This window comes from Mytilus californianus, unplaced genomic scaffold, assembly GCF_021869535.1.
Source record: "Mytilus californianus isolate M0D057914Y unplaced genomic scaffold, xbMytCali1.0.p SCAF_6, whole genome shotgun sequence".
NCBI lineage: Eukaryota > Metazoa > Mollusca > Bivalvia > Mytilida > Mytilidae > Mytilus > Mytilus californianus.
The window spans coordinates 83,139,073-83,161,627 of record NW_026262712.1 but is presented as its reverse complement, the minus strand read 5'-3'; the positions used below and the strand labels follow the sequence as shown (position 1 = coordinate 83,161,627).

The following is a 22,555-nucleotide window of genomic DNA, read 5'->3' as shown; positions in this document are numbered from 1 at the left end:
TATCAAGCTGCGCACAGCGGAGCATTTTATTGGTTTATATCTCTGAAACTAAAGCATTTAGAGCAAATCTGACAGGTGGCAAAAATGTTCATCAGATTTAGATTTATCTGCCCTAAAATTTTCAGACGAATGCGACAACCTATTGTTGGGTTGCTGCCCCTGAGTTAGTAATTTTACAAAAATTTTGCAGTTTTTTGTTATTATCTTAGACATCATTATAATATCTAATATCTAATACTATTAATTATGATTTTAACCTTATTTTACATGATTTCCAAAGCATCAGTAAATACAGGTGAACGACACAGGCTCTAGAGAGCCTCTAGTTTTTTATAGTGAATGCTTTAAATGTATGCGTCTATCTCTGATATGTATTCAATAACCCACAAACCCTTTGTTTCACAATTATTCACTAAATGCCAGAAAGAGGGATTTTCAAATGAATCACCTATGGTATTTATGGGGTTTTAGATGTTGCTCAGTATGAAGATCAAATCATTCCATTATTCAGTAAGTTTGAATGGTATTTTTAAATTTTTAATTTATATTGGTACGTTGATTTTTTTTACAACTTGTAATGACTCAGGACAATTTAGAGAATGAAAAGGGTATGAGACACTTGTCTATTTTTGAAGACCATATTTTAATGTCCTTTTAAGTTTAGTTGTGTTGTTGGTTTGCTGTCTCATTGCTTTATACATGTACCCTACATATCTTTCTATAGAGTCAAAATTATTAATCAAAATTATTTCAAGTAAAAATTCTGCATTCAGTAGTTTTTATGAAATTACTAAAAAATGAAGGTTGATGAATTGTATAGAACAAAAAAATGAATTCCTTCCCCAAATTTAGTTTAGGGCTATTCCATTAAAATGTATGTGGAAGGGTAGGAAGGGAAGTTTAATTATTGAATGTGGGTCATGGGTCTTTTTTCAGTATGTGTCTATTACCTTTATGCAAAATTATCTAAAAAAAAATGGTTCTTTGTTGTAGGGATATTTTGAAAGTCCCTTCCTACCCTCCCACATACATTTTAATGGAGTAGCCCTGATTATGATCAGATGAAAAATGGTGGCTACTTCTTCTTAGTGTGAAAGTCACTCATTAAAATTTGAATATAATATTGTACATCAGAGAGAATTCTTTATACTTTTAATTCAAAATTGAGAACTTAGTGCTTGTTGATGAAAAAATTATACCGGATATATGCATATAAGTATAACTTGGTAAATTAGACAAGTGAAGACAGTCAATCAGTCAGTATAAATACAAGCAGAAATTTGGTATAATCTTTCACATTAGTTAGTTTAAAACCATTTTATTACTCAAAACAATAATTGAATCGAGACAAGTATTACAACTTGCTTATTTTTTATGCCCCCGCAGCAGCGGAGGGGGCATTAAGTGTCCATCCCAAAATTAGTTTCTGTTCTCTGGTTTGAATTTGGGTTGCATCACTTTTACCGTTCTTGAATTATGTTCCTTCATAATGTTATATGCTAGCGGGGGTATCATCTTTGTCTCATGGACACATTCTCCATTTATTTTTTAATATCTCTATTCAGTAACTCACTAGATGATTGATGATTGAATATAAAATACTTGCTTGAATTGTTATACCACAATAAAACATGTTAACAGAAGATGATTTTTAGCACTGTGATGTGTTTAGCAGATTGAAAAACAGATCTACATGTACATGTATGTACAATGGCTGGGTTGTAAAGCTCATACATAATTCATCTTTTCATTTTATTAGAATCACCAGTCACTATGTTATTCACTCTCATTCTCAATTCTACTTGACAGCAGCTTAATTAGTCCCCTACCGACGAAGTCATAGGGGACTTTTTTTGCACTTTTTTTCTTCGTGCTTAAAGATATTGATTTGATATTTGGTTTATTGTTTAATCATGACAAGTTACAGATCAAATTCAAATTTTGTTCCCGTCTGACGATTTTGTGCAGAGTTATGGTCCTTGAATTTAGAAAATTCACTCAAATAATCAGTTTTCCATACATTTTTTTGTCGTGCTTGAAGATATTGATTTGATGATTGGTATATAGTTTTATCATGACAAGTTACAGATCAAGTTCGAATTTTGTTCAGGTCTGATGATTTTGTGCAGAGTTATGGTCCTCGGACTTAGAAAATTAACTCAAATAATCAATTTTTCAAAATTTTTTTTCGTCATGCTTGAAGATATTGACTTGATATTTGTTGTAAAGTTTACACCATGACAAGTTATAGATCAAGTTAGCATTTTGTTCCAGTACAATGAATTTTTGACCGGTAGGGGACTATGTATTGCCAGGCAATACTCACAGAATGCTTGTTGATTATATTCTGTAATTTGTTTGTGGAACTAATAAATAAGAAGTTATTATTATACTTTTTATACGACTGCAAAAATATTTTGTGGTCGTATATTGGTATGACGATGGCGTCGTCGTCGTTGTCGTCGTCCGGTGTGGTTGTCGTCGTCGTCCGAAGACACATTGGTTTTTGCACTCTAACTTTAGTTTAAGTGAATAGATCTCTATGAAATTTTACCATAAGGTTCAATACCACAAAAGGAAAGTTGGGATTGATTTTGGGGGTTATGGTACCAACAGTTAAGGAAAAAGGGGCCAAAAATAAGCATTTTTGTAACTTCCAGACATAACTTGTGTGTTAGTGTATGGATCTCTCTGACATTGTACCACAAGGTTCCATATCACTAAGGGAATGTTTGGATTGATTTTGGGGGTAATTGCCACAAAATTTTAGGAATTAGGGGCCAAAAAAGGGGCAAAAAACAAGTTTCATGACAATAACTTGTGTGTAAGTCTATGGATCTTTCTGAAATTGTACTACAAGGTTTCATATCACAAAGGGAAAGCTGGAATTGAGTTTTAGGGGTAATTGCCCAAAACGTTTAGGAATAAGGGGCCAAAAAGGGGCAAAAAATAAGCATTTTTGTCGAGCCTTCGACTTTAGTCGAAAAAGCGAGGCATAGCGATCCTACATTCCGTCGGCGTCGTCGTCGGCGGCGTCCACAAATATTCACTCTGTGGTTAAAGTTTTTGAAATTTTAATAACTTTCTTAAACTATCCTTGATTTCTACCAAACTTCGACAGAAGCTTGTTTATGATCATAAGATAGTATCCAGAAGTAAATTTTGTAAAAATAAAATTCCATTTTTTCCGTATTTTACTTATAGATTGACTTAGTTTTTCTGCCGGGAAATATTACATTCACTCTGTGGTTAAAGTTTTTAAAATTTTAATAACTTTCTTAAACTATCCTGGGTTTGTACCAAACTTGGACAGAAGCTTGTTTATGATCATAAGATAGTATCCAGAAGTAAATTTTGTAAAAATAAAATTCCATATTTTCCGTATTTTACTTATAGATTGACTTAGTTTTTCTGCCGGGAAATATTACATTCACTCTGTGGTTAAAGTTTTTAAAATTTTAATAACTTTCTTAAACTATCCTGGGTTTGTACCAAACTTGGACAGAAGCTTGTTTATGATCATAAGATAGTATCCAGAAGTAAATTTTGTAAAAAAATAAATCCATTTTTTCCTTATTTTACTTTTAAATGGACTAAGATTTTCTGCCAGGAAACAACATATTCACTCTGTGGTTAAAGTTTTTGAAATTTTAATAATTTCTTAAACTATCCTTGATTTCTACCAAACTTCGACAGAAGCTTGTTTATGATCATAAGATAGTATCCAGAAGTAAATTTTGTAAAAATAAAATTCCATTTTTTCCGTATTTTACTTATAAATTGACTTAGTTTTTCTGCCGGGAAATATTACATTCACTCTGTGGTTAAAGTTTTTAAAATTTTAATAACTTTCTTAAACTATCCTGGGTTTGTACCAAACTTGGACAGAAGCTTGTTTATGATCATAAGATAGTATCCAGAAGTAAATTTTGTAAAAAAATAAATCCATTTTTTCCTTATTTTACTTTTAAATGGACTAAGATTTTCTGCCAGGAAACAACACATTCACTCTGTGGTTAAAGTTTTTAAAATTTTAATAACTTTCTTATACTATTTTGGATTTGTACCAAACTTGGACAGAAGCTTGTTTATGATCAAAAGCTAGTATCTAGAAGGAAATTTTGTAAAAAAAATAAATCCATTTTTTCCATTTTTTACTTTTAAATGGACTTAGATTTTCTGCCAGGAAACAACGCATTCACTCTGTGGTTAAAGTTTTTAAAATTTTAATAACTTTCTTATACTATTTTGGATTTGTACCAAACTTGGACAGAAGCTTGTTAATGATCAAATGCTAGTATCTAGAAGGAAATTTTGTTTTCTTCCAGTTAACATTACATTCAGTCTGCAGTTAAAGTTTTTAAACATTTATTAGATTCATAAACTATCCTGGATTTTTACCAAACTTGGACAGAAGCTTCTTACAATCAAAAGATAGTATCAAGAGGAATATTTTTATTGATTTACTTCCTCATTTTTGTTGAGCCTGCGATTAACTGAAAAAGTAGGCGAGACACTGGGTTCCGCGGAACCCTTACCAATTTTTATACGACCGCCAAAAAATTTTGTGGTCGTATATTGGTATGACGTTGGCGGCGTCGTCGTCGTCGTCCGGCGTCGTCGTCGTCGTCGTCGTCGTCTGGCGTCGTCGTCCGAATACACATTGGTTTTCGCACTCTAACTTTAGTTTAAGTAAATGGATCTTTTTGAAATTTGACCATAAGGTTAAATACCACAAAAGGAAGGTTGGGATTGATTTTGGGGGTTATGGTACCAACAGTTAAGGAATTAGGGGCCAAAAAGGGCCCAAAAATAAGCATTTTCTAGTTTCCAGACAATAACTGTGGAACGGTGTATGGATCGCTCTGAAATTATACTACAAGTTTCCATACCACAAAGGGATGGTTAGGATTTGCTTTGGGGGGTTATGGCTCAAACCGTTTAGGAATTAGGGGCAAAAAAGGGGGAAAAACAAGGTTGTCCTGGTTAATGGACAAATACTTTAGTACAAAACATAATTTAAAGCAGTGTAAGGGAGATAAATCAAATACATCATTGAAATTATCTCCCTTACACTGCTTTTAAATTATGTATAAAGTAATGGTTAATGAACAATAAAGATAATTTAAAACAGTGTAAGGGAGGTAATCAAAATACAACGTTTTGGTTACTTCCCTTACACTGCTTTTAAATTATGTTTAAAGAAATGCATATTTATAAAGCTTAAGGAAGACCAGTAAAAATATCTGCAAATGTTGCATCTTTTTTTTTTACAAAAAAATCCATATGAAAGATTTGACACTATATTTTTAATTCTATTATAAAATAGATTAAGTTAGCACTATGGTAAATTTAAATGGGTAATTATGGTTGCCAACTCCATTGGAAATTTGAATTGAGATTATGACCATATCTTGAGGGAAAGAATTTTTTGGGGGAAAAAAGGGGGGGGGGATAAAAAGAAATTGTGGGGGGTCAATTTTTTCTCATTTCAGATTTCAGAAATTAAAAAAATTATTCTTCAAATATTATTTTTTTTTCAAATTTCAAATATTGAAAAATTTCAAGAAGAAATCTTTAATTGCACAGTATGGCGCATTAAATTTGTAAAATCTTTGATCACATTTATTTATTTGTTATGCCGAATCCAACAGTGTATTTAGATTTTTAATTTTGGGTCCAGTTTTCAAATTGGTCTACATTAAGGTCCAAAGGGTCCAAAATTAAACTTTGTTTGATTTTAGCAAAAATTGAATATATGAGGTTCTTTGATATGCTGAATCTAAACATGTATTTAGATTTTTGATTTTTGGCCCAGTTTTCAAGTTGGTCCAAATTGGGGTCCAAAATTGAACTTTGTTTGATTTCAACAAAAATTGAATATATGGGGTTCCTTGATATGCTGAATCTAACCATGTATTTAGATTTTTTATTTGTGGACCCCGTTATCAAATTGGTTCATATTGAGGTCAAAAGGGTCCAAAATTAAACTTTGTTTGATTTCATCTAAAATTGAATTATTGGGGTTCTTTGATATTCCAAATCTAACTGTGTATTTAGATTTTTAATTTTGGGTCCTGTTTTTGAAATTGGTCTACATTAAGGTCCAAAGGGTCCAAAATTAAACTTAGTTTGATTTTAACAAAAATTGAATTCTTGGGGTTCTTTGATATGCTGAATCTAAACATGTGTTTAGATTTTTGATTATGGGCCCAGTTTTCAAGTTGGTCCAAGATAGGGTCCAGTATTTTAACTTTGTTTGATTTCAACAAAAATTGAATATATGGGGTTCTTTGATATGCTGAATCTAAAGATGTATTTAGATTTTTGATTATGGGCCCAGTTTTCAAGTTGGTTCAAATTGGGGTCCAAAATTAAACTTTGTTTGATTTCAACAAAAATTGAATATATCAGGTTCTTTGATATGCTGAATCTAACCATGTATTTAGATTTTTTATTTGTAGGCCCCGCTATCAAATTGGTTCATATTGAGGTCAAAAGGGTCCAAAATTAAACTTTGTTTGATTTTATCAAAAATTGAATTATTGGGGTTCTTTGATATGCCATATCTAACCGTGTTTTTAGATTTTTAATTTGGGTCCCGTTTTTTAAATTGGTCTTCATTGAGGTCCAAAGGGTCCAAAATTAAACTTAGTTTGATTTTAACAAAAATTGAATTCTTGGGGTTCTTTGATATGCTGAATCTAAACATGTGTCTAGATTTTTTATTATGGGCCCAGTTTTCAAGTTTGTCCAAGTTGGGGTCTAAAATTTAACTTTTTTTGATTTCAACAAAAATTGAATATATGGGGTTCTTTGATATGCTGAATCTAACCATGAATTTAGATTTTTTATTTGTGGGCCCCGCTATCAAGTTGGTTCATATTGAGGTCAAAAGGGTCCAAAATTAAACTTTGTTTGATTTCATCAAAAATTGAATTATTGGGGTTCTTTGATATTCCAAATCTAACCGTGTATTTAGATTTTTAATTTTAAGTCCCATTTTTTAAACTGGTCTACATTAAGGTCCAAAGGGTCCAAAATTAAACTTAGTTTGATTTTAGCAAAAATTGAATTCTTAGGGTTATTTGATATGCTGAATCTAAACATGTGTTTAGATTTTTGATTATGGGCCCAGTTTTCAAGTTTGTCCAAGTTGGGGTCCAAAATTAAACTTTGTTTGATTTTAACAAAAATTGAATATATGGGGTTCTTTGATATGCTGAATCTAACCATGTATTTTGATTTTGGACATTGGACCATAATAGGTAAATTAAAAAAATTCAAGTTCTTAGACCACATTCTTTCTGTGTCAGAAACCTATGCTGTGTCAAATATTTAATCACAATCCAAATTCAGAGCTGTATCAAGCTTGAATGTTGTGTCCATACTTGCCCCAACTGTTCAGGGTTCGACCTCTGCGGTCGTATCAAGCTGCGCCCCAGCGAAGCATTTTATTCTAGTTTCCAGACAATTACTTGTGTTCAAGTGTATGGATCTCTCTGAAATTGTACTGCAAGGTACCATACCACAAAGGGAAGGCTGGGAGTGATTTTGGGGGTAATTGCCTTAAAATTGTAGGAATTAGGGGCCAAAAAGGGGCAAAAAACAAGCGTATTTCTAGTTTCAGGACAATTACTTGTGTGTAATTGTATGGATCTTTATGAAATTGTACTAAAAGGTTCCATATCACAAAGGGAAAGCTGGGTTTGAGTTCGGGGGTGATTGCCCTAAATGTTTAGGAATTTGGGGCAAAAAAGGGGCCAAAAAACAAGCATTTTTCTAGATTCCAGACAATAACTTGTGTTGCAGTGTATAGATCTCTCTGAAATTGTATTGCAAGGTACCATACCACAAAGGGAAGGCTGGGATTGAGTTTGGGGGTGATGAATCATAAGGGGATTCAAAAAATTAGGGGGGGGGATTTTTTTTAACTTTTTTTTTTACTTTGAAATTTTCCATTTTAAATAGGTTATTTCTGATTTATATATAAAAGCAAATAATAATGATATGGTTTGAATAGGTAAATTAAAATTTTTCAAGTTCTTAGACCACATTCATTCTATGTCAGAAACCTATGCTGTGTCAAATATTTAATCACAATCCAAATTCTGTGCTATCAAGCTTGAATGTTGTGTCCATACTTGCCCCAACTGTTCAGGGTTTGACCTCTGCGGTCGTATCAAGCTGTGCCTAGCGGAGCATTTTATTGAAAGTGGAATGGTATTTGTGCTGACAAATAAAAAAAAATAGCTCAATTCAAATGAAAAACTAGTAAATTTGAATTTAAATGTTTGCAGAATTTTTGTCTTGATAAATGTACTCTTTCTCACATCCGCCAAGATTTCCATACAATAAAAGTGTATTTTATGTTTATTTTTTTCAGGAAAACCACCTCCTAAAATTCCTCGCTACATGATCCAGAAGACGTGGGGCATGTCAAGTACATTGTTAGATAAATATATTGAGTTAGATGAGTATGGTCATTGTATTGTTGGTGGTGACAAATGTTTGTCTGTAAGTTTATTTCCTAACAATAAACATGATATGGTTTTACAAGAATTCCGCTCAACTTTCCTAGAAAGATGCACACAATAATTATTTTTAAGGTTAAAAATATTTCACATGATACCGGTCATTCTGTTTGAGCATTGCATCAAAGTATAAAGATAGACTTGTACATTTTGCATATTTCAAATTTCAATCTGAAGGTAAAAATAATACATCTTATGCTTGATTGATTGATTGATGGCTGCCTAACATATAGATGCAAATATATTACAAGGATATTCAGGATGATATGTACTAGTGTGATTTTAATTGTGCAAGCTCACAAATGCAATATAACATTCTGTAGAAAGACATGTCACCCTAATCAGACATTGTTCAAACTCAAAGCTGACCAGTCTTTGCTCTTACTTCTAAATGCTGTGTGCTTGACAAAGTAGCAGCAAATACCAATAGTATAGTACATGGTTTGTTACGTGCACTAGACAGCAAGCATACTAGTCTACAATAAAATCTGGAAGGCAGTTTAATATGCTTTTATGGTATCGAATGAATAGATTGAACAAATTTACAGAAGTTTTTACATTCCTTATTCATATTATTTATAGTTCTGAAAGATTAGAACTATCATAAATGTTAATAATATTCCTATGCATCTTTATTTGCATTAAAAGTATTTGATAATGAAATATTTAAGTAATAGAATTCCAGTATCCAAAAGTGAAAAGAATTTCTTCAATATCTGAAACAGTAGTTTCACAATATGTGATTTACCTTTTGTTTGACATAAATTAAACTTGTTATTTTTTTCAGGATAAATACCTGAGGCATCTTGTGTCAGCCATGGAAGAAGTTTACTTTGAAAAACACGGCGTACATCAGCAACTTGTTGCAGACGTCCACCAGTTTATGTATAAAACTTCAGGTTTGAAACATTATTTAACAGAATATAAGTGTTTAAGGAAAGACGTAAATTGACCTTGGTACTTCATATTAGTGTTTAGAGAAAGATGTAAATTCACCTAGGTACTTCATATTAGTGTTTAAAGAAAGATGTAAATTCACCTAGGTACTTCATATTAGTGTTTAAAGAAAGATGTAAATTCACCTAGGTACTTCATATTAGTGTTTAAAGAAAGATGTAAATTCACCTTGTTACTTCATATTAGTGTTTAAAGAAAGATGTTAATTGACCTGGGTACTTCAAGCTTTCTAACTGAATGCAATCCTTTCCACATTTTATTGATTAATGGCTTAAGCTATTGAACAATATGAAGCAAAAAATGTGATTACCCTTCTGGAGCACGTGATATTATTCTGGATTTTCCTGAGAGTTCATACTGCTCAAGACTTAGGTTTTTGTGCCACAGCCGTTAAGGAGGGGCCATTAAGTTTTACCCTTATCCGTCCGTACGTCCCAAAATTGGTTTTGTGTCTAACTTTAGTTTGCCTCAATCAAATGTTATGAAATTTATACACAATGCTTATTACCACAAAACACAGATCAAGATAGAATTTTGGTGGCGTCACTTTTACCGTTCTATAGTTATGCCCCTTTACAAATCGTTTCCGTTCTCTAACTTAAGTTTGCCTCAAAAAAATGTTATGAATCTTATACACAATGCTTATTAATACAAAACACAGATCAAGTACAAATTTGGGTAGCGTCACTTCTAGGGTTCTTGAGTTATGTCCCTTTATAATGTTATATGCAAGCGGGGGCATCATCTGTGTCCCATGGACACATTTCCCATTTATTTCTGTTTTCTGTTTAATATCTTTGTATTTTGTTGGTCAGTATACCTTGCTTGTTGCCTTCATTCCATTTGGTTTCTGTATATATTTTGTAGGCATTGTTGGTGTACTACCTGAAGAAGTGTTAAAGACGACTCAGAGAGCAGTAAGAGAGAAAAAATTATACCGCTGTCTTACTTGTGATGGTGTGATGGAATATATACTGCCACCAGAATGGTTCCGCAAGGGAGGAAGTCTGTACAATATAGCAATAAAAACACAGGGAGCCCTCAAACCTGATAAAAAATATCAATTCCCAATGCAAGGTAAACTGAAATACAGTCATTAGTAAAATCTGATAAACTAGATAATGACAAAACGTTTTTAACAAAAAACTGCACAGTAATTTTGAAGCATTTGATAATATTTATACTGAAACAAGTGATTAGATTGGTTGACATATTAAATTACTTCATTGAAATACTGTACTTTTAGTATACTGTTAGTTAAAATAAATTACAAATTTACACTAAACTTGTATTTACAGGAGTTGTATGTAATTATGATGCTGAAAAAGATGTCCTGATACCAGATATGGCAAACAGTCAACTTAGTATCTGTTCCTTTTGTCAGGGGTAAGTTAGTCTTATTACCAGATATGGCAAACAGTCAACTTAGTATCTGTTCCTTTTGTCAGGGGTAAGTTGGTCTTATTACCAGATATGACAAACAGTCAACTTAGTATCTGTTCCTTTTGTCAGGGGTAAGTTAGTCTTATTACCAGATATGGCAAACAGTCAACTTAGTATCTGTTCCTTTTGTCAGGGGTAAGTTGGTCTTATTACCAGATATGGCAAACAGTCAATTTAGTATCTGTTCCTTTTGTCAGGGGTAAGTTGGTCTTATTACCAGATATGGCAAACAGTCAACTTAGTATCTGTTCCTTTTGTCAGGGGTAAGTTGGTCTTATTACCAGATATGGCAAACAGTCAACTTAGTATATGTTCCTTTTGTCAAGGGTAAGTTAGTCTTATTACCAGATATGGCAAACAGTCAACTTAGTATCTGTTCCTTTTGTCAGGGGTAAGTTAGTCTTATTACCAGATATGGCAAACAGTCAACTTAGTATCTGTTCCTTTTGTCAGGGGTAAGTTAGTCTTATTACCAGATATACCAAAAAATCTTTGTTGTCGCCAAACATCTGGAAACTTTTTTCGAAAAGGAAATCAAATGTAAAAAAATGGCAATCTCTCACCAATTGATTATTTTTTTCGCCAAATATTTATTTTTGTATAAAAGATGTGAATTTGCAAACCTAAACCCTGTTGGGTTCTCCATTTTGATAAATTGCTGGAAGGTCTTTAGTAATCATGGTAATGAACAAAAATATATATACTTCACAGCCAGGTTGTGACAGCTCAAATTGTCAACATACTTGATACTTCTTGATATATACTGATAAGTAATCAGTATTATTAAGGTAATAATATACACTTTTCAGCACATACTTAAATAATGAAGTAACCTCTTATATTGACAGTGCTCATGTACGCCTGGTAAAAGGAGATGGAACAGTAAAGTATGAGAATGGTGATCGTACAACAACCCCGGCTCCCGGTGGTAGATGTACATGTGGTTTTAAACATTACTGGGATGGCAGAGAATATGACAATCTACCAGAGATGTAAGCTTAGAACTAATTTCATGAGGAGTCTGTTATTATTTAGATTTGATGGGAATTGGTTAATTCTGGAAATTCTTTTGAAAAGAAGTTAAAGATTTTAGCATTTTAAAAACTATGCATGAATTGGTAGAATAAAAAACTTCTTTTGACAATCTCGAGTGTACTTATTTGTAGAACAGCCATAAGGGGAATATGATTTTACTATATTACTGCTTCAATTCAGTAACCTTGATATTTTGATTTGATAAACAAGATACAGTGAAAATGTAGATAATTTACGTCCTAAGTTCAGAAGTAAAATTTGAAATAAAAATAAAAAGGTAAAACTCAACACACAACAATTGTTTTCATCTTTAAGTGTCGCAAAAATAAAAAAAAAGTGCAAATATTACACATACATTGAGGATTTTAGTGTGTAAATCTTAAGATATAATACAGACATATCCATTGCAATTGGTGTAAGTTAACATCTTTTATATTATATTTGTTCCCATGAGTCTAAATTCACTGAAAATATTAATCTGTTCAATGTTGTGTTGTTAACAACATGGGCATATATAAACACATGATGACATACAAATACTTCCAACTGTAGTATTATTAAGTTACACAATTTTATGCCTTTGTGTAGCTTTTGTTTTGATTGATATTTTAATTATACTCTTTATAGATTCCCTATTAGTATGGAGTGGAATGGAGAGGTTGTGGCAGAAAAGGTTATGTGGTTTCAGTATGAATCTAATGATTCACTAAACAGTAATGTGTTTGAAGTAGCACAAAAACTAGTTCAAAAACATTTCCCAGGTAAACAATTTAAATAAGATTGTCCTTATATATCATGTATATATACAAAAAAAGTTTTACAAAAGAACAACTTGCAAATGTCATATCTATTCTGCACAACAAACCAATGCATTGGATCTGAACCCCTCCAGAGTTTAACTGGACTTTTGATTCAGCAAAGATCAAGCACTTCCTAGACTGATTTTACTGGATCCAATAAATTAGATTTTTATGCCCCCGCCGTGTCGGAGGGGGCATTGAGTTTTACCCTTGTCCATCTGTACGTACGTCCGTCCGTACGTCCCAAAATTGGTTTCCGTTCTGTAACTTTAGTTTTCCTCAACCAAATGTTATTTAACTTATACACAATGCTTATTACCACAAGACACAGATCAAGTCTGAATATTGGTGGCATCACTTTAACTGTTCTAGAGTTATGCCCCTTTACAATTGAAAAAATTGCTGAATTTTTTGTTTCAGTTCTCCAACTTTAGTTTGCCTCAACCAAATGTTATGAAACTTATACACAATGCTTATTACCACAAAACACAGATCAAGTTTGAATTTTGGTGAAGTCACTTTTACTGTTCTAGAGTTGTGCCCCTTTACCAATGGAAAAATTGCTGAATTTTTCGTTTCCGTTCTCTAACTTTAGCTTGGATCAACCAAATGTTATGAAACTTATACACAATGCTTATTACCACAAAACACAGTTCAAGTTTGAATTTTTGTGGTATCACTTTAATCGTTCTATAGTTATGCCCCTTTAAAATTGGAAAAATTGCTAAATTTTTTGTTTCCATTCTCTTACTTAAGTTTGCCTCAACCAAATGTTGTGAAACTTATACACAAAGCTTATTACCACAAAACTCAGATCAAGTACAAATTTGGGTAGCGTCACTTTTACCGTTCTTGAGTTATGTCCCTTTATAACATTGTATGCAAGCGGGGGCATCATCTGTTTCCATGGGGACACATTCCCCATTTATAAAATTTTAAAACTATTAGTAAAAAGTGTCCCAACAGTATTTTGTTTATCAGAGGCTGTATACAGAGAAATGTGTTGTGTATTGTTAATACAATTTTTTTTTTTTTTACCGCAACTTAGCAGTAATTTAGCTATCAATTTCCATAGGATAATTGGTCTGACATAATAAGAAAAATTACCAGACAAAAACGTATTTTACTGGACTGTGAGGAAAATCTGACAAATTTTCAGAATGACTGTTATTTATATTACCAAACCAAATCATACAATCATTGAACTTTTCATGTCAAATTTTAGAGATGATATATACAATAACTGTTGGCTTTTTATCAGAACATGTTACTTAATTATATTGATATTACAGGTGAATTTGGGAGTGAACGACTCGTCCAACAGGTTGTGAATACAATTCTACGCCGTACTGCTGGACAGAAAAAAGATCCTGAGAAATCTGTGGTAAATCCATATAGTGATGAAAGCTTTTCAGCAGATACAGCATCTAAAATCATTCTTACTGGACATGCAGTAAGTACTTGTATATGATATAGAATTGTCCTAATTGGTCCAACAATAAGTACTTATATAGCATTAAAAAATGTCCTAACTGGACATGTAATAAATACATATACATTATCTAAAATTATTCTTACTAGTTAATGCAGTGTGGACTTATGCAACATCTGAAGTTAACCTAACTGGTCATGCAGTATATGCAGCATCTGAAGTTACCCTAAATGGTCATGCAGTATATGTTCTAAAATTATCTGCAGTAACCATATACCCATCATATGAAATTAATCTTAACATACGTGCACAGAATCTGAATTAGTTCTAACAGAACTGGCAGCATTGAAAATTTATGATTAATCATTTGGATGTTGGAAATTTGACAAAGTAGATCATTTTTTCTTAAACTGAAAATATATGATTATCAGTTATTGCTTTTGTTAAAAACTTTTATAGACATCATTTATTCAGTTTAAATTTGTTAGAGGCAAAGGTTCATTAAAAATTTTGAAAATATAATGATCAAAATTGTAGGATCTAATGTGTTTAGTAGAAAGAAAACTCATTAGTACCATGTTTTATGTGTTAGATCATGGAGGTATATTGAAAAAATATAGTTATTTGTGTACTTAGATTTATTTACTCATTTTAGCACAAGACATTGCATAAAGAAGAGCTTTGTAAGAGTGAAAAAGAAAAGCAGGTTAAGAAAAGGATAACATCTGAGGCCCAGAAACATCAACAAAAGAAGACTGCAGAAGTAGCAGCAACCTCAACACAGAAATCTAGTCCTAAAAAGGTCTGTATATAGTCAATGTTCTAATTCAGTGAGAGATTTGATGTCAATGGTAACATTCACAAACCCATCAACAGTTTCTATTGTTGTATGATTTCATAGAAGTGAACATATATATATAGAACTTATTTCTATTTTTGTTCAGAAAAAATTCCATAGTAGACATGTAACTAAATGAAAAGTTCCTTGTGATAGATATTTGATTTCAATAGGGAGAATGTTTCACACACTTTCCCCAATTTCTTAGCATAATGAGTAAAAGGAGATGAGGGTAGTTCAATGAGATAGCAACACAATGAGGCACAATAAACAAAAGACACCTAGAGGTCAGCATACAGTCTTTACAATAGACAAGTATCTACACAATATGTCAACCACTGAATTGCCCCCTTGTCTAAACAAGTAGTAGGTAAAATTAACAGAGACTATCAAAAACTTAGCATCCACACCAAATTTTATTAATGACACAAACATTAAGATATATCTACCATCAATCTGAGTGCAGGAGGTCGTGGGTTCAACCCTGGTCCGGGTCAAACCAAAGACTTTAAAATTGTTATTTGTTGTTTCTCCGCTAAACACGCAGCATTAAGGAGTAAGAGTAAAGACTGGTCGGCTCGGAGTCAGAATAATGTGTCCCAGTAAGGTGACATGTCTTCCTGCAGACTGTTACCTGGTGAACTAGCACGTTAAAAATCCAGCTCAGTACAAAGCAGAGTAAATATTCATATTACATTAACATGTTCTCGTCCTGAATATGCATATTAATTTGCCGCTGGATGTTAAGCAGCCATCCATCATCATCATCTACCATCAATCATTGACGAGCTTCCAGACATGGCATAGACACCTGAATATTAGCATTGTATATATACCTTTTAATTTAAAATAATCTGATGTTAGTATATTGTTGTACCTGAATAAGAAATCTACTATGTATGGAAGTAGTATGATCATGGTCCATCAGTATGATTCTTTCCCTTTGCTACAAAGCGGCAAATCATACCTGCATTAACATTCTTGCATGAAATATTTGCACTGGACCTTAAGCAACCAATAATCAATCAATCTATCAATCATTAAACTTAATGTTTATTGATCTTGATTTTACAGTCCAAGTCATTAGACTCAGGTATGCAATCAAAAACAACCACAAGCACAGATATCACCAAGACATCATCAAAGCTAAGTTCACCGCGGCACACTGGTGAGAAAAAAGTAAAGATAGCCACATCCGATGGCAGACAGGTAAGATAATACATAATGTAAGATTTTCATTCTGTTTAATTTGATACGACTGCAATTAATAGGTGTGTTATCATCTTTCTCTTCTGGACACCTATTATTATGTGTTTAAAGTTTTTCTATCAACTAATCCTCATGAAATTTGACAAAATTTACAATACAACAATCAAGTTCAACTAAAATGAAAGTGAACCTATTTTCTTTAAACCATATGCAGTAATTATATTCTTTTAACAATTTGCTTTTAAAAATTTATAACGTGAACTATATCCTCAGAAAAAATGGAAAAATTCAGAATGCTTACTTTCTCGCTATATTTTAATACAACATATTCATAAGATAGAACTGATTCAGGTTGTGAAGCAGAAACTTTGCTTTGGTCATATGTTGTTATACGACAACAAATTTTTGCGTTTGTATTATGCTATGGCGATGTCAGCGTCGGCATCCGAAGACATTTTGGTTCGCAGACATTAACGAGTATAAATGTATGGATCTCTATGAAATTTTAGCACAAGGTTCCATACCACTAAAGGAAGGTTAGGATTGTTTTTGGGGGTATTGTAATCAAGGGCCAAAAAGGGTCCAAAAACAAGCATTTTCACTGGTTCATAGACAATAAATTGATTCGCAGACAATGACTTGAGGATAAGTGTATGAATCTCTATGAAATTTTACCACAAGGTTCCATAATATGATAGGAAGGTTAGGATTTATTTTGGGGGTTATTGTCGTAGCTGTTTAGGAATTTTGGGCCAAAAAGGGGCCAACAAAAACAATTATTTTTCTGGTTCACAGATAATAACTTGAGTATAAGTGTATGGATCGCTATGAAGTTTTAGCACATGTTCCATACTACAATAGGAAGGTTGGGATGAATTTTGTGGATCATGGCCCAAACAGTTTAGGAATTAGGGGCAGAAAAAGGGCCAAAAACTAGGATTTTCTGGTTTCCAGACAGTAACTTGAGTATAAGTCTATGGATTGCTATTTAATTGTGCCACAAGGTGTTATACAATAAAAGGAAGGTTGGGATTGATTTGAGGAGTGATGACCCTAACGGTTTAGGAAAAGAGGGGCCAAAAACAATACTCTTGTAATACTTTGTATAAATTACTTATTTCTTGACCAATTTCAATGAGGTTTAATTCAAAGTCTTGAATTCTTGGGGTTCTTTAATATGCGGAATCTAACCAGTAATTTATAGAATTTGGATTTAAGGCCCTGTTTTTGAATTGATCCATATTAAGGTCCAAAGGGTCCAAAATTAAACTTATTTGATTTCATCAAAATTTGAATTATTGGTGTTCTTTGATATGCTGAAACTAACTGTGTATTTAGATTTTTAATTTTGGTACCTGTTTTCAAATTGGTCCACATTAAGGTCCAAAGGGTCCAAAATTAAATTTTGTTCGATTTCTTCAAAAATTAAATTTTTGGAGTTCTTTGATAGGCTGATTTCAACCATTTTAAATTTTGGAGCCCTCTTTAAAATTGGTCCACATTAAGGCCAAAATGGTCCAAAATTAAACTTTGGTCCAAGTTTTCAAGTTGGTCTAAATCGGTGTCCAGAATTAAACTTTCTATGATTTCAACAAAAACTTAATAAATGTTTTTTTTTGATATGCTGAATTTAAGCGTGTATTTAGATTTTGGATATTGGACTATAATAGGTAAAAGTCCAATTTCAAAATTTTCAGCTCTTTGACCACATTCATTCTTTGTCAGGAACCTATGCTGTGTCAAATATTTAATCACAATCCAAATCCAGAGCTGTATCAAGCTTGAATGTAGTGTCCATACTTGCCCCAACTGTTCAGGGTTTGACCTGTGCGGTCGTATCAAGCTGCCCCCAGTGGAGCATTTAATTTTTCTACTTCAATGCACTAGACCAGTCAACCTAGAATATATTAGAAAGTTCATTATTTTAATATGAAGTAAATTATATAATTTAAAATTTGATTTACAGTTTGATGTATTTACTTGCAGATGATGTTAACTTTACCAGAAGAAGTTACTTATGACCAGCTAAAAAATCTTATAGCTGAGCAAGTTAGTGTTTCTCCAGTACGACAGAGACTCAGAACAGGATTCCCACCGAAAGAATTAAAACAACCTGAAAATACAGGGGAAATCATTCCTTTACTTCACGGTGACAAAATAAGTGTTGAAATATTGCCTGACAAATCAGTTCCCATGGAAATTGATCGTAAAGCTTCTACAAAAGATTATACGAAAGTCAGTGAAGTACCTAGTGCTCACAGAAGTTTTGGGGCTTGGAGCAGTTTTGAGGAAGATGCTCATGGCAGTACTGAAGAGGCATTGTTGAGGGCATTGAAAGCAACTGAAGGAGGTAAACATATTTAGATAGGATTCATTCTGCATTTTGATGGACTTTCAGCCAAGAAATATACTGCATTCTTACATATTTTGACAAATTGATTATAAAACAATTGACATCAGTATAGTTTTTATACGCCTGTTTACGGGACGTATTATGGTATACCGTTGTCCGTCTGTCCATCGTCAACATGTCGGACATTGACTCAAAAATGCTTTAACCAATTTGCATAAAACTTTGGTGAATTGTTTATATCTATTGACGTGAGCTCCCTTTTGTTTTTTATAAAATTTAGATTTTACATTTCTGAGTTATGGGGTTTTTATTCATTAAAAAAAGGGGGATTTTCCAGTTTTCAGACAATAAGTCAAGAATGTTTTCACCAACTTGCAAGAAATTGTGGTGAATTGTTTATATCTATTGACATGACCTCCCTTTCGATTTTTAATAATTTTAGATTTAACGTTTCAGAGTTACAGGGTTTTATTCATAAAAAAGGGGGGATTTTCCAGTTTTCGGACAAAAACTCAAAAATGCTTTCAGCAATTCTTATGAAACTTTGGTGAATTGTTTGTATGTATTGATGTAAGCTCCCTTTAGAATTTTATAAATTTTACATTTTACATTTCTGAGTTATGGGGTTTTATTCATTAAAAAAAGGGGTGATTTTTCAGTTATTGGACAATAACTCAAAAATGCTGTCACCAATTCTCGTGAAACTTTGGTGAATTGTTTATATCTATTGACGTAAGCTCCCTTTTTATTTTCATAAATTTCTAATATGACATTGAGAATTAATTGAACTTTATTTGTTTATAGTCTGACAACAGATTTACTAAGTATTGCACAACAGCAAGAAATCTTTAATTGAATATAAATTCAATTCATATAACCAATTTCAAGTTCTTTGACTACATTTATTCAGAAACCTATAATATGTCAAATATTTAATTACAATCCAAATTCAGACCTGAATCAAGCTTGAATATTGTGTCCATTTTTGCCCCAACTGTTCAGGGTTGGACCTCTGCGGGCGTATCTAGCTGCGCTCAGCGAAGCAGTTTATTTGCATGTAACTTCAATATAAGAACTAGAACATGTTATTGAGTTTGGATTTTGTGACCGTAAACAGAAAAAAAAGGAGGTTGCTATGAGTTGATGCAGTACATTGACGAATAGAGAAAAAAAAACTTAATGAGTGTCCCAGGAAAGTTTTTATATTCAATTTCTGTACTTAATCTGATAGAAGCAAAAAGTGGTAATGAAAAGTACATTTAATTTATATCCAGTAGTAAATATTTATCCATTATTAAAGATAGCACATTACTTTCTGAATTCATTTCAAACTTGATATTTCATTGCTATTATGTGAGTCTTGTCTTTGTGAAAACAAATGATGTTTGTATAAGCATAGATGATGTCACAGGTGCAAATTGTTTTTAGATTTTTTGGAGTTAGGTGAGTTGCTAGTTGGTCTTTCAACTTAAGGTCAAGCAAGGATTAAAACTTTGCACATCCTCAGGATTGACCATTTATTTAATGACATGATCTAGCATAATTCTTTTCTTTTTTAGCAAGTGATAGTCTGGATTCCTCTATAGCTAGTCTTGCAATCATGTCCACTGTTACTGGCCGTGACCTTTGGACATATGTTCAAACTATGCCACACCTTTTCTCGGTAGGAGGTCTGTTTTATAAACAGATGGAAAGAGATTTGGGTCTTGTTGATGGTAAACATTGTCAGCTGCCTGCTTTACCAGGAAAGGTTGGTTTTAAAACATTAGACAAATAATTTAAATATGAATAACTGATAAAGAAACCTTAGACATTCAGTCATCAAATTTAGCAGTCACAATAAAAAAAATTATAAGTAGTAATTGTTATTGTTATAGAGCAGGGCTTCCAAAACAGTCATATATTCCGGACTTGACCGAAACTCATAAAAAGTCCGGCTGCTCTCAGCCTCAAACGGTCAAATAGAATTGGTTTGCCACTTTTTGTTGTTCAAGGCATTTTCATAAAACGGTCATTTCAATTTTTACCAACTATCGATCGATAAAAATGTCCGTTTGGGGCTTTGGGCATGTCCGTTTGAGCATTTTAGTTTATAATTGTGGCAATCTATTTCACAAAGATATTTCGGTCATAATTGGGTTTAATAAAACAGATGCAGCATATTTCAGATACTTTGAAGTGTCTCAGTTAGTCTAATCCTCTGGGTACATAAATGTACCGCTTGGTCTTTAGCTTGTGTACATCAATAAAAAGTAGAAAAAACACGTTTTCTTTTATTTAAATAACAACAAGCTGTCAAACAATTATCCCTTCAATAAGTTATATTGAAGCCATAAATCATTCACTGATTACAGGTTTGTAACCTTTGATGAGGTGTCCTTAGCTTGTCTTTATCAATAGAATTAATGATGCATAACACTGTACATAAAGGTGATCAGGTAAACGAGGTCAAACATGTAAGCGTGTATGGAACAACATCCTATTTAATTACGCTTTATAGATATTATTTTAAATGAGCATTCAGTTTAAAAAAGTATCCTGATATTTAAAAGTTATTCTTCAAATAAGGATATTTATAAATGAATAAGTATGATATATATTATTTTATTTAACACTGTACATCGTGTTAAATACTGGGGTACTCTAAAGGGGAAAATTTATTGAAATATATAGGAAAAACACCGAGAATAGCTGAGTTGTCTAATAAATAAGGGTGGGGCGTTCTCTATTCTTGTTTTCATATTAAAAACTGTTTTTATAATTGAAATCATAAAGAAGAATATCCAATCATGACAATCTCCGACTGTTATAAAAACTTTGTCTCAAATTGAACTTTACAAATCTGCCATCATGGGCAAACGAAAATGTGACGATTCCGATTAAAATTCGAAATCTGCTAAAAATGCTAGAAGCTTAATTCATAAATGGTTACAACTGTTTTTATGCTTAAGATTTGACAGTATGCTAAATGCCATGTTTTGTGACATTTGTCAAAAACATAAACTTAAAAATAACTTTTCGAAAGTCAGCCGTTGTAGAGCATGCTAATAGCAATGACCACGTCCAAGCTCTTAAATAAGAGACAGCTTCCAAAAGTAATCCAATTGTATCAGTATTTGAGAAAGTTCATGAAAAGACTGACAACGCAATGTGCACCTTGTTCCGTAATGCTTACTTTATTGCTGAATAAAATTTACCAATGGACAAATTTCAGTCAATAAATGATTTAACTAAGTTAAATGGTGCCGTGATCACTTCTAAATTACATCAAGAGAACAATGCCTGCTCCGAATTTATTCAGACAATTTCCGATATTATAGAGAAAGAGGTGATGTCCGACGTAAAGTTAAGTCCCGCCGTGGGAATCAACTGATCTGGCTACGCAAAAACATTTAATTTTGTACTTATCATACCTCAAAGCTGGTGAACTGAAAATTAGTTTAAATTATTTATCAACTGAGTATGTATTTATTTATTCTTCTTATTTTCTAAATCAGGTTGGGAAATTGTACAAATAAAAATGTTATTACTGTTCAGTAGATTTTACACGGTTTAAAACAATATCCTTCATTGGGCCTCCTCAATGTTATCTATTAATACCGCATCAGTTGTAAAAGTCACGTGGTCAGGTAATCAATACACAAAAAGAAAAGTATCACATGTTTTGATGATCAAGTTGAATTGTACTGCAATTAAAGCCAACATCAACAGTTTCAAATAAGATACCCTTAATTTACAAAGTGTTAAGTACTCACAGAGAGAAGATATATTATATAAACAGAAACAAAAACATGAGAACAGTCAGGTACTGAAGCTGATTGATGCAATGATGGTTACTGTATTATGATACACAGAAAAATGACACAATACCGAGGATAATATTTTATTTATTTTTAGAATGAAGAAAACAAAACAGTTATAAATAATTTTATTGCATATAACACTACTAATTAT

The 22,555-nt window shown here is 32.4% G+C and overlaps 1 protein-coding gene across 1 annotated transcript in view; it reads left to right on the top strand.

The window, feature by feature from the left end:
- LOC127705180 (deubiquitinating protein VCPIP1-like) overlaps positions 1 to 22,555 on the top strand; it is a 44,856-nt gene that overhangs the window by 11,831 nt on the left and 10,470 nt on the right. The window contains exons 4-14 of the mRNA XM_052209432.1: positions 8,387 to 8,517; positions 9,322 to 9,433; positions 10,359 to 10,568; positions 10,790 to 10,877; positions 11,783 to 11,926; positions 12,597 to 12,730; positions 14,062 to 14,222; positions 14,857 to 15,003; positions 16,114 to 16,248; positions 18,235 to 18,598; positions 20,161 to 20,351. Of these exons, the coding sequence (XP_052065392.1) occupies positions 8,387 to 8,517; positions 9,322 to 9,433; positions 10,359 to 10,568; positions 10,790 to 10,877; positions 11,783 to 11,926; positions 12,597 to 12,730; positions 14,062 to 14,222; positions 14,857 to 15,003; positions 16,114 to 16,248; positions 18,235 to 18,598; positions 20,161 to 20,351 (1,817 nt within the window). The remainder of the gene's footprint in view (positions 1 to 8,386; positions 8,518 to 9,321; positions 9,434 to 10,358; positions 10,569 to 10,789; positions 10,878 to 11,782; positions 11,927 to 12,596; positions 12,731 to 14,061; positions 14,223 to 14,856; positions 15,004 to 16,113; positions 16,249 to 18,234; positions 18,599 to 20,160; positions 20,352 to 22,555) is intronic.